The sequence below is a fragment of the Eurosta solidaginis genome, chromosome 1 (assembly GCF_040869045.1).
Source record: "Eurosta solidaginis isolate ZX-2024a chromosome 1, ASM4086904v1, whole genome shotgun sequence".
Classification (NCBI taxonomy): domain Eukaryota; kingdom Metazoa; phylum Arthropoda; class Insecta; order Diptera; family Tephritidae; genus Eurosta; species Eurosta solidaginis.
This window is the reverse complement of record NC_090319.1, coordinates 53,736,460-53,749,320: the sequence shown is the minus strand read 5'-3', so window position 1 is coordinate 53,749,320 and position 12,861 is coordinate 53,736,460. Positions and strand designations below refer to the sequence as shown.

The window sequence follows — 12,861 nt, the reverse complement described above, 5'->3', positions numbered from 1 at the left end:
CAGCCGTTCTCTTTAAAAATACGTGCCATCTATTCATCACGCATAAGATTACGTTAAACACATCCATATCAGAAACTGCTTGTTTGACGGGGTTTTAACATTGACAGTTGTTTGCTGTTGAATTGACCTATGAAATCAGTTTGTAATTCTGGAAAATATTGCCCAAGCGACAGACTTTTTCCAGACATGGTTTCGGTACCTTCAGGTATTAGCTCGATTGTCGTTTGAAGAATTTGATTTAACCACGTCATCTCTTCTTGCTTTTTTGTCCCAACTAAATTGATATTGATAGGTGATCGGCGTCAGTCGTTAAGTTACGAGTTATTCACTTTGAGACAACTCCCTTTCTGTAAACATACTGGGGTTGTGGGACATGTTGTTGTTGTTGTTGTAGCGATAAAATTGCTCCCCGAAGGCTTTGCGGAGTGCTATCGATGTGATGGTCTTTTGCCGGATACATATCCGGTATGCTCCGGTAACACAGCACCATTAAGGTGCTAGCCCGACTATCTTGGGAACGACTTATATGGCCACATTAAACCTTCAGTTCCATGAGGAGCTTGTGGTCGCCAGAGCCTCGTCTGTTAGTGAAACAGGATTCGCCGTGGATAGGTGAGGTTGACAATTGGGTTTGGAGAAGCTGTATATTGCGCAGGCAACCTGAAGGGTTGCGCTACACAGCCCCTTGAATCTGGTATTTTAGTCGCCTCTTACGACAGGCATACATACCTACCTCGGGTATATTCTGACCCCCTAACCTGCTGGGGGAACATTAACATGGGACATTCAGCACACTAGTTGCCCTGCCAGATATCTTGGTCGAATATTTGTCTCATAGAGCATCATTCCCAAGAAAGCTGGTTCATTAATTAATATACGTGGCACTCATGCAAAGCGAAGCACTTACTGCTTTTGTAACAACAACAACAATTGATTATCCAGTACTTGTCTGTTCCCTGAATAGCTTCTCTTAGTCGCTCCGTGCGATCTTAGGAGCACCTTCTTCGCAGCACAGTTGCATCTCTTAGTTGACGCAAGGCGCTGGTAAGATTGGACACCAGTTTAGTTATGGATTTCAAGTCTTTTCCCCAACAAACTGGCAGGTAGCTTGTTGCATTTTTTTATGCTACAGCCTGGTACGACAGATGACCATATTCCTCACCGGTCGGCACTTAATAAACCTCTTTTTATACTATTGGCCATCCTCTCTCCCTCACTGTTTAGTTTATGGTGGTTATCTCATACATATATGCAAAAATTCATTTTATAGATCAGTAGCAGCCAACCCATCAAGCTTGTATGATTATCGTTCGTGTGTGTGTATTGTTATGGCTTTCTGTCATTTTTCCAATCACTCGCTGTCGAATAATTAATTAAACGCAAATGTACTGTATATAAATGCTCTTTAGTAGATTTTCACAATGTAATGTAGTCGCGTACTTCTGACATTTTTAAATCAAACTGATTGACTTTTCCTTAGCTTGCGCTGCTTTTCCACTGTCAGTTGCTTCGTTCGCCTACTGCTCTCAGAGTCTAGACTTTTAACGAAAAGCCTTTTCGATTAGTTGTTTATTTATTTCTCGTTTCTGTATCTGATATTGGATATGGCGATATAAATGTTTATCTGTAGTTAACGTAATTTCATATGCTTTTTTTTATGCTGTACATATGTGTGAGTAATGTTGTTTGCGCTCTCTGTTGCTATTGGCATTTGTGCGTAATTATTTGCTATCTCATCAGCTTAGATTACTGTTGTGGTTGTGCAGCATTTATGTATTTCCAAAGTGATGTATCGAAATCGCTAATATTCGCCAGCATATTTTCGTTTATATGCTCACAAACGAATGACGATTATGTTCGCTTCGTAGTTTGTTTTGCTGCTGATCTATTTGTGCTATTTCGGTGGAGTGTAGGTGTGACATTCTCACAAGCTATACCGTGTCAATGTCAGATTTATAGAGTAGTTGCGTTATCACTGACGTTCACTACGTGAAAGCGCAATGTGGTCGCCACTACTATGATGTCATTAAGCGTGATTTAGAGTAAGAAAAAGAACAAGAACAGCACTTGCCGTTTTGATAAGCGACAGTACGTGACAGCGCAGTCGCTTTTCCAACTAAACCGATATTCACTTACTTGACATAACAAGGGACTTTAAACGGACTTAGAAGTTTACTTCACGATGTGGTCACGGTGTATTTGTTTTAAGTTGGACTAATATCTCCCCGCTAAAATTCATAGCACTTTTATGTTTGAATATGTACTAAAAATTATTTCTATTTCATCAGGCGTACGAGGATGGATTGAAAACTAAAATGGAATAATTGATCTCCCGCAGGCATTGGCCAGTAAAAAAATGTCTGAAAATAAATTTGCCAAATGAAAATTCGATTTCAAAACCAAGGTTAACGTAAAAATCATCACACATCCAGATTCGTGGAATTAAGTGCTATTTAAATTCGCAAAAGAATTTAAAAATACACTCAACAAAATTTTGCTCAAAACAATGAATGATTTTCCGTTGTCAATTTTTATTCCTCAGTTAAGCATACAAATTATTTAAGGAAAAAAATTTATTTTGTTTTGGAAAATATTCAAAATTGTGAGGAAATTTTTTTTGAGTGTATGCTACCTCAGTATACATGCGTACATGCGTAAATATGTATGTATTATATTCATACATAAGTTAAAAGTGCATAAATTACTACTTTTCATCAACGATAAGGAAAACAAATAGAATACTATTAGTATAACAAACATTAGGGTGTGCCAAAAAACTACGATATGTTTTTTTGCTCTCACCAAAAATGTCAAAAAATATGTCCAAACGAAAATTGTGTCAGAGGTGGTGCTTGAAGCTTTAACACGGGAACTAGGGTTTTGAATATAACGTTGTCCTGCAAAGTATTGAGATTTTTTTTTTTGATACAATTAATACATGAATCATATTAAACACTAAATCCTGAATGAACAAAATCTATTGAGGCAAATTTTCATCGTCAATATTAAATTTTCTACAAGACAAGAAAAAAAATTCATAAGATTTTTTCTTGCGAGCGTGTAGCATTGTTGTTTGTAATGATATGAAGAATTTGTTACTATTCTGAAATTTTCGGGTGAAAGCAAAAAAAAATATCATAATTTTTTGGCGCACCCTAATAAACATGTATGTATGTATGTATTGTAATTAATTTTAAAACAACAGTTTTGTTTAATTTTTATTTCATTTTATTGTAATTTATATATGTATATACATATGTATGTCTATATACTAAGTACAGCTGTATTTTTTTTTAAATTTAGTTTTAAGTAAAATGTGAGTGATATCCAATGCGAACAATATATTGGTTACATCCAAAAAAAAATTTCTGCAAAACAAGGATAATTTTTCGCCATGTAATTTTTTTTAAGAAAGAAGTTTACTCTATTTTTTAATAACTAGAAACACTAAAAAAACAATGCATGTTCATTTTTTGATATGAATTGGGGAAATCTCAGTTTTCGAACAACAATATAATACGAAATAGTATAAACATTTTTTTCATTATTAAACAGTGCCTTGTCCTTTGAGTCAACGTTTTTATGTATACAAATCATGTACAATTTTCTTGTTTTGAGGAAATTTTTTTGAGTGTATTCCAGAGTAATATATAGCCTTGTTCATAAACATGTATAACCCACCCAGAATTGGCATGTTTTAACCGCATATCGACTACTGCATTGAATATCAATGCATAATAGCGGCCACTTCGAAAACGATTTATTTCAGAATACTTTTTGCAAAGCGCCCCATCCCAGAATTCAAATAGAGATCGTCACACAATTTTTCTCATAAACACCTTATCTCACGTCAAGATGCAGGAAGTTTATGAAGCAAATTTTAGGATAAAGCATTTTTCAATAAGGTAAGGCAGAACGTGTTTCAAATGAATGCTGAAATAGAGCGTATTTAAAAAAAATTTCTGAGGTAAGGCCTTTTTGAACTGGCCGCCGAGATAGGGTGATATTGCACTCAGTAGTCGAAAGTTCTCCTATAGAAATGTTATTTCAAAGCAATATGAATACACGTTCAAAACTTTTCTTTAAAGAAGTTTCGAAAATAAGCAAACAATTTTTTTTGGAATGTAAAAAAAATTTTAAAGGAACATGAATCTACGTTCTAAACTTTTGATTATATAAGTTTCGAAAATGAAAAAAATTATTTTTGGAATTAAAAAAAGTTGTTTTCAAAGCAGTATGAGTCTACGTTCTAAATTTTTATTTAAACAAGTTTCGAAACGAAAAGAAAATTGTTTTTGAAATAAATACAATTTTTTTAATAAAAAAAAGTTTTTTTCAAAGCAGTATGAGTCTACATTCTAAACTTTTATTAAATGAAATTCAGAAAATGAAAAAAAAAAATGGTTTATGAATTTAAAAAAAATTTTGATATTAAAAAAAGTTGTTTTCAAAGCAGTTTGAATCGACGTTCTAAATTGAAAAACAAATTGAAAATAAATAAAAAAAGAATTCTAATTTTAAATCAAAAAACAAAAAAACTGTTTCACAAGTAAATGAAAGTGCAACCTTTACTTGGCTTAAAATCTTCTTGAATTTGTAGAATTTTTTTAAGAGCATTTTCGCCATATAACACATAAGCAACATTTATATGAAAGAAAATAGATGATGCCTTCAGAAATTTTTTTTAAAAATTTAATGCAATTTTCAAGCGAAATTTTTTTAAAAAACGTATGTTATATTTTAAATCAAAAAATCCAAAACTGCTCATTGCATTTTAGTAACACAAAGTGCAGAAAAAATGATAAAAAGAATTGCAAAAAAAATAATTTTAAAAGCTTTTTTATTTTTTAAAAACAATTAGAATGTAGATTTCTTCGGTGGATTGTTGCCATATTTAATCTGAGTGGGTTATACATACATAAATACCAATTTGGCTATACATATGTATATTAAAGCATATTAGGGTGTCCATAATTGACCAATAAGACTTATTCATGCAGTGCCCCTTAAACTTTTGGTTTAAGACTTAAAACAAATTATTAAAAGAAAAAAGGCCTCTATATTAAATCTAGACTGAGTCGCCATGTTCCATTTAATTTATGTTATTGGAAAGTATCGACCATTGATATATATTGGAAAAAAAATATCGTGACCCGTTGTCAAGTTTGGTTCTTCAGATTGACGTGGCGTTGTGACGTCAAACTATATTTGACGAGAAATAACAGCGAACTGTCGGTAAATAAACAAAACAAAATGTATCAATGGGTTATGAATGCTTGAAGTAGGCACGAGTATCAAGTACGCGTGAAGTTCGGGGTTGAAAATAAACCGCAATAGAGGCAATTCAAATTCAAAGGCGATTTCAATGCCCTTCACGAACCGATAACTCAACGACAGTATCGAAATACTGTCGTTGAGTTATCGGTTCGTGAAGGGCATTGAAATCGCCTAAAAAATGCGATTTTCGCAAGTGCATAAAGCACTATTATCAGAGTTGTATCCACTAGGATAGCAGGTAACAGCAGGACTTGGATATTTATAATTTCCAGATTTGAATCGCCTGACCAGGCAGATATGCCCTAACGCTCCAGACACTGGCCCTGCGTGTGATGTCAAGGTCAAATACATTGTATTTGATAGAGTGATGGGTGATAAATGCAACCCCGCCTCTACTTCCTCGCGCGAAATCTTTTCTTTCAACGTTATAACCGCAGCAAGTACGAAGAGCTAAGTTTGCAATAAGCTTCATCTTTGGTAAGGCAACTATGCGTGTGTTGTGTCGTTTCGTGCAGTCAATTATCTACGTAATATTCCTAGTTAACTCGGCTAGGCTGAGTGTGCTGTTGTGGCCCTTGGTGTAAGAATGGGCAAACTGGGTACGTGATGGTGTTGTTGAGCGCACGGCTTGACATCACGGTGCGACATAGGCAACCGTCGTGAGAATACCGTTGATGATTCTAGAACATCTAAGAAAGTAGCGTCGTCCGAGACAGAAACCGCATTGGGCGCATGGCGCAACGTATATATTTTGCACGGTGACAGGGACTAAAAGTCTTTTTCCCTGACCTACTAGTAAATTAGTGTCGCAAAGAGGAGGAATATACAGGGGCAAGGGCTGGTGCTCGACATTGCTCCCACATAAGCAACGTAGATAGTAGCAACCCCATACTGTGATCTAACTTATTTACACAACAGTAACGGTTAAATTCTATGTACGTAATTGTAGGAAGATAACTTTTAGCACTGAGTAATTTCTGTACACTGAATACTTTTCGAGAAGAGTACTTTTCGAGTACTGTGTACTTCTAGAACACTGATTACATTTTAGGAAATGAGTAGTTTTTTAGTTATGAGTACTTTTGGAGTATTTTGTACTTTTTGAGTACTAAGTACTTTTAAGTACTCAGGATCGATATTTAAAAATTGAGTAATATCCATAATTTTGGCGAAGAATCTAACCAATATCAGAAATTTACATGCATTTTTGGCGTTTTTTACAAAAAAATACTCTTTTATTAAAAATGTATTAATTTCTAGCATTGAGTTATTTTTATACAAAGTACTTTTTAAACTCTGAGTGTTATTCAATATGGATTAGTTTTTGGTTACTTATTTCTGTTTTGGTAATGAATACTTTTTGGTCCATGATTCTCTTTGGGTAGTGAGTACTTTTTAGGAAAAAAGTACTTTTTGAGTATTGATTAGTTTTTGAGTATTTAATACTTTTTGGGTAATGAGTATCTTTTAATTGTTGAGTGTTTTTTGAGCATTGGGTGCTTTTAAGTACTCAGAGTTGACACTTGTAAATTGAGTACTGTGCAACAAATCCGCACAATACCAGCAGTTTACTTGGGATTTTGGCGTTTTTTATAAATTTTTTTTACTTTTTTTTTTTAAATATTATTTTACAGCAGTGAGAAGAATTTTTTGGCAAAATGCCACGTAAATTACATGGAACCTGCATCATCTTTGCGGATTAGTTTAAAATGATTACTTAGGTCTTTTTTGTGTTGAATAATTTGTATTATGTCTCAAACTAAAAAATGTGTGACCACTGCAAAGAAACAAAAATAGTTTGTTAATAAGGGACACCCTAACGTATTTGTGTATTTGCAATGAAAAAATTGTTCTTTATATATTTATGCAACATACATGCAGCACACCACTACATACATACTACTTATGATCAATTTAATGTATAAATATTTAAAGAAATTTATATAAATATATAATTATGTATGTACATACAAGAGATGAGCATGTGCCTTTATGTATGTTTTTAGTATACACATATAAACTAAGAAACTATAAACGGAGGAATAGTTAAGTGCATACAAATTTGTAAAAAATATGCTATTTTTGATTCCACTTTAAAATAAATGTCCAATATTAAAACGCTTTAAAACACTGTAGCGACTTTTGTTTTACAGTTTTTAAGATATGCCGCTTTCATGTCGAAGAGTCGTACTCAAAAATTGCCCATTCTTATTTCTACTTTTCTTTTCCCCCATCATGAGGGGTTGGAATCAAATTTTTTATCGAAGAGTTGAATATCACCCCACGAATTCGTCCTATCTAAGAATATCATCCTATTTCACAATTTGTTTCAAAAACGTGTAATAAGTAGATTCGAGAAACAGTAACAATTTCGTGTCTAGAATTTAGTTCTTTTCGATTGTAAGCAGCTGTAGAAAGGACACTTTTGGCACGGAGTTATTTTTGTACACTGAGTCATCTTCGAGTACTGAGTATATTTCAAGGACAAAGTACTCTTGAATACTGATTTCTTTTTGGATAGTAAGTAAATTTTGGTAATAAGTACTTCTTGAGTATGGAGTACTTTTTGAGTATTGAGTATTACCCCACCTCGGCTGCCAGTTCGAAAACGTCTTACCTGAGAGTATTTTTCAAAAACGCCCTGTTTAAGAATCCGTCGGAAAAACGCCCTAATTGAAATTTTTTTATATATTGAATTTGAACTCAAATTGGACTTTTGAAACAAATTTCGAGATAAGAAGTTTTTCAACTGAATTCTGAGATACGGCATTGGAAGAGTTGTCATTAAAAATTTTGTCTTAGATACAACACTTTCGAAAAGGCACCCGAGAGAGGTTGTTATTCCACTCAGCAGTCGATATGCTGATGACTGCTGCATAAGGAGACGTGTCGGATTAAGAAGAACCTCCTTGATTTGTTCGTAATGAAAAGAGGCTTCAGACTTGGTGCTGCCTTGTATACCTTGTAAATCTCTTCAAAGCCTTTTCTCCCGGGAGTGGGAGAATCTTGGGTGTGACGTTTTTTCAGGATCTACATTTTGGTGAGCATGCAGCCGCAATTGTAGCGAAAATCCAGAGCAGTAACAAAATCCTCAAATCTCTTGCTGGGAGTACTTGGGGAAAAGATAAAGAAACGCTCATTACCACTTACAAAGCAATTGACCAGCCGATTGCATGCTGCGCGTTCCCGATATGGTCGCCAAGTCTAAAGACTACTCACTGGAAGAAGCTACAGGCCTGCCAAAATACTGCCTTCAGAACCGCCACGGGTTGTCTTCTTATGTCCCCAGAACAACCATCTACATCAGGGAGAGAAATGAGATGCTAACCAAACAGTTCCTGTTGAATACCCAGAAACCTGAGCATCCCAACATCTGATTGATGAGCCAACACCGCCTAGCGGCTTAAGGAGTCATCTCCGTAAGCATTATGAGGAAATACGGCACCTGAGAACTCAGCCGTACGAAGCAAAAAATACAAGCTGGTCCTCAGTGAACTCCACAAACAGGAGTCGGACCTTTATGCCGGGAATTGCCCGATGAATCCAGTACTCAAAGAACGGTACCTAAAACTTGCGGAAGAGTAACGCATACTCCCCAGGGAAACGCGAGTCAGTCTAGCTCAACTTCGTTCTGGATACTGTAACAGGCTAAACTCTTACCTATCCAGAATCAACCCTGACATACAAAATGTTTGCCCTGCTTGCAATGTGTCCCCACATGACACCAACCATCTCTTTAATTGTAATGTGCAACCAATGCCTCTAACACCCCTGTTTAAACGGCAAGTTTCCTTGGACTCCCGTTAGAGAATGTTGATGGTAATTTGTGATCGGTCGATGGGGCGATGCACTGCTACAACAACAACAACTTGCCGGTGATTTCTCATTACTGTATAAGGAGGATAAAATGAATCACTTGCTGTCATCGCAGAGGTCGATTAGAAATTTAAGAAAGAATCGTGTAATCAGAAACATAAATGAAATTATCAAATAGGAGTTAAGGAGTTATGTAGCGTAACCCTTTCAAGGGTATCGTTCCCAAATTTATAGCTTCTTCAAAACAATTATCAGTCACACCAACATGTGGAAAATCTTATTTGTTTAGCAGGAGAGGTTTTCGCGAGCCCAGATTCCTCAGGAAAGGAGGGTATTGAATGGCCTAGAACGTTCGACATGATCATATGAAATCGTTCCCGCGATGGTCGAGATTGTGTCTTAATGGTGCTACTTTCCGGAACGTACTGGTTCAAAATATCCGGCAGAGAACCATCAAAGACTTAAAAAATAAGTTTGTGGGATTTCCTTATAGCAGAATAAGAAGACAAGTTCAAACTAAACGACCTTTGGGATATTCTGAACAAAAAAAAAATCATAAATGCGGCGAACATCTCTATGTGACCACCATTCGGTGTTCTACCGAAAGGTGGAGATCTGTAGAAATAGAGCTTATTAGCTCCATGCAAAAGATGAGGCGTGAAGAGCCAAGTAAGCCGCTTTCAACCTTTGATGGCTAGATGGGACAGCGGTATTAAGTTGATACCGTGCAACAATAACGCGAGCTTGAAGTGGTTAGAAAAATCTGCCCCTCATCTCTAAAGACAAGACACGAGTGCGATTGCGATTATGGTGGTGGATTGAGGGCATGGGTATCGGCCCATCACCACACCACAGACCAAAATATGGATCACATGCGCAATGAAACGAAGGATACGCTGCATATTCTGCAAAGCCAGAGAACGAATATACAGACACTGGATTGGAAGGTAATTAATGTGCCTCGACCTAAGGAAGAGGGACTGCGCCACATCCTCCAAAGAAAGAAGCCGGCGGAAGATATATTGAATACGTAGCTTGGGAAAATATCCTGGGGTATTTATCTGCGACTAGGAATAAAAAGTCCCAAGGAGAGCAATCCTAACACGCTCAAAGCGCGTGAGGGTGAAAGGGATTTCGAAAGCCTTAAAACAAACGACAGGAAGAGAATGCAAGCGTCACGCTAGGATAACAATCCTAACACGTTAGAAACGGGGATATCTACGGCCTTAAGCGAAGAGTGAAAGAGGACGATGTTGAAATCCCGACGAAGGTGTTAGAGGGAGACAAATAACCCAATGGTGCTACTAGTCTTACAGATCGCTACATATGTTGGTCTAACATCCAGCGATGTGCTTGATATTACATTGAGTAATGAACGCGATATATCAAGGTATTATTGGAAAGTATCAAGGCCATCCTTCTCAGACAACGTGTATATCAGCTTCAACATGCCCCTAAAGAGGATAGAGAGGAATGGTCCTTTAAAACCCTAGGACAACGAACTGGACAAACATTTAGAAACTAAACTGGGACAACGCAGGTAGGTTACATCTATAGAGGAAGTGGTAGAATCCAATAAATTCCTATCAAAAGAGCTCATGAGTGTATATAAAAGCGCTTGCTCTCCAATAATTTTCAGCGGAAAAACAAAACCGTCATAGTGAAGCAAGGTCTTAGACGATAGGTAAAAGAAAGGTCAAGTTTAACGGGATAGTCATACCTTGGAGTTTGGAATTGCGTTTGCAATCCCTAAGCAGAAAACCCAGGCGCACTTTCTAGAATCTAGCTGAAAGTTTTCTTGCTAATATCATCCAATTTCAGCAACTCAACAAATCACCTAAATTCACAATTGCCTCTGAGAAGTTTTTTGTTGCATAACAATTAAGATGGCAACATTTGCATATCGCTCCTGTGGCAACAATCTGGGCTGCGAAAAGCAAAACAAACGGCGATAAGAAGAAAAAAAGCCTTCAGCATCTCAGCATCTGACAGTTTGGTTTTTGTTTTGATTTCTGCTACAGCACCAACATCCAAAATTTGCACCTAACAAAAAAAAAACGAAAATATTAAAAAATAAAAGGAAAATTGAAATTGTAATAAAATAATTTAAAAACGCCACAATAATGTCAAAATAAACGAATGCAGAAATAATTTAGCACAATAAACAAACTCAAAACATGTCCACCAAATAAAAAAGGTGGGCGCCTAAAATAATGCAATGAAAAACAAGTGAGGAATGCTTGTTAGAAAAAGGTTTAAGAGTGTGTGTGTTTTTTTTTTAATCAAATATTAAGAAGTTATAATTGTGTGAAAGATATTTGTTAGAATTAAAATAAAAAAGCAAATGCGCTAATCTAGCAATGCAAAACACAAAATATTGTTAATAAAAGAAAAATTGAAAGTGGAAATGGAAGTAATTTTCCTTTTGTGAGACAAAGCAAAATTCAGTTTTCCATTGCGTATTTGTGTACTCAATGCAGGAGTGTGGAAAATTCAATAATTCAGTTCGATTAACTGCTCCTGCGATAGCGAATGTTGTTAGATATTTGTGGTGGTGTCAGATTGATGATAGGTAGCTCTACGTACGCAGGTCAAAGGGACAAACGCGAGTATATACATACATCTACATACATATCAACATAGAATGAGCTGAGCATTGTGTGGTGAAATGTGGGGTAAAGTGTAAATCAAGGCAACACAATACAACATATGTTTAATCTACGTTTATGCATGTACATTAGGGTGGGTCGATTTATTAGTCGATATCGCGCCATCGATTTTTCGATAAAAAAAGTTCCACTACGCACACCCAAAAAAATAATTTTCGACAATGCGAGAAAATGCGAGATTTCATTTTTTCGACTTTGATTTTTAAGTTTGTTTCATGACCTACTAAAAAAATTTTCATTTGATTGTAAAATTTTCATGTATAATCTGTCCTACCCAAAAATGTCCGCTAAAAACGTTGGCGCTAACAAATTAGAACCTTTAATAATTTGAATGTCCTGAAATTAGAATCAGCTTTTTAAATACATTACACGATCTGAAATTAGAATCGAAAAGTCTAATTTCTGAGCGTATTTTGTTTTTTTGTTGCAAAATGGACATGAAAAGGGGAATCCCCAATTTATTCATGTTACGCTCGGTAGTCGTTGGATTTTCGTTGCGGTTCTGTACAGTTGTTGTTAGTTTTTGTGTGAAATTCGATACGCATGCACGTGTTTTGGCATTGTTTGTTTAAAAGTAAAAGTAATTCGCTGAAATGCCAAATAAACGTAAGAAAAATACTTTGTCCTTGGAAACCAATGTTCAGATCTTGTAGAAGTTTGACAAAGGTGTTCAAGGGAAGCGGTTAGCCCTAGAATTTGATTGTGGCCCCATCTGCAATCAGCTATACCAAATCGAATAAATCATCGAAAGTAAACGCTGTTGGTAATACCTATCATGAGGCTAACATAAAATCATTGCACATCGCTGAATATTAGTTATGAAGTTTTTGATTAATTTTTGGCTTTTTTAATGTATTTCTATGGATTTTTAATGAAAAAAAATATTTATTGTAATTGTAGTTTTTGTTTTTTGGGTCCTTTTTTTGATTTAGCGCAATTTCCTTTTTGAGTCATAAGCCACCTTTTGATAGACCGGGTCACATATGTATATTTAATAAAAAAAAACATATGATATATATTGTACTGGATTGTTACCTTATGTTTTCTCGTTTTTATGAACAAAATTGAATAAGACACAATTTCATTGTAGTTTTTTTTA

The 12,861-nt window shown here is 35.5% G+C and overlaps 1 protein-coding gene across 13 annotated transcripts in view; it reads left to right on the top strand.

Annotated features, from left to right (window-relative positions):
* The window catches only part of LOC137253408 (probable multidrug resistance-associated protein lethal(2)03659), a 133,553-nt gene extending 128,167 nt beyond the window's left edge, over window positions 1-5,386 (top strand). For all 13 annotated transcript variants that reach the window (XM_067790360.1, XM_067790388.1, XM_067790330.1 and 10 more), the window contains one exon: window positions 2,289-5,386. In XM_067790360.1, coding sequence (XP_067646461.1) covers window positions 2,289-2,324 — 36 coding nt within the window. In that variant the 3' untranslated portion in view covers window positions 2,325-5,386. The remainder of the gene's footprint in view (window positions 1-2,288) is intronic.
* Window positions 5,387-12,861: the final 7,475 nt, after the last annotated feature.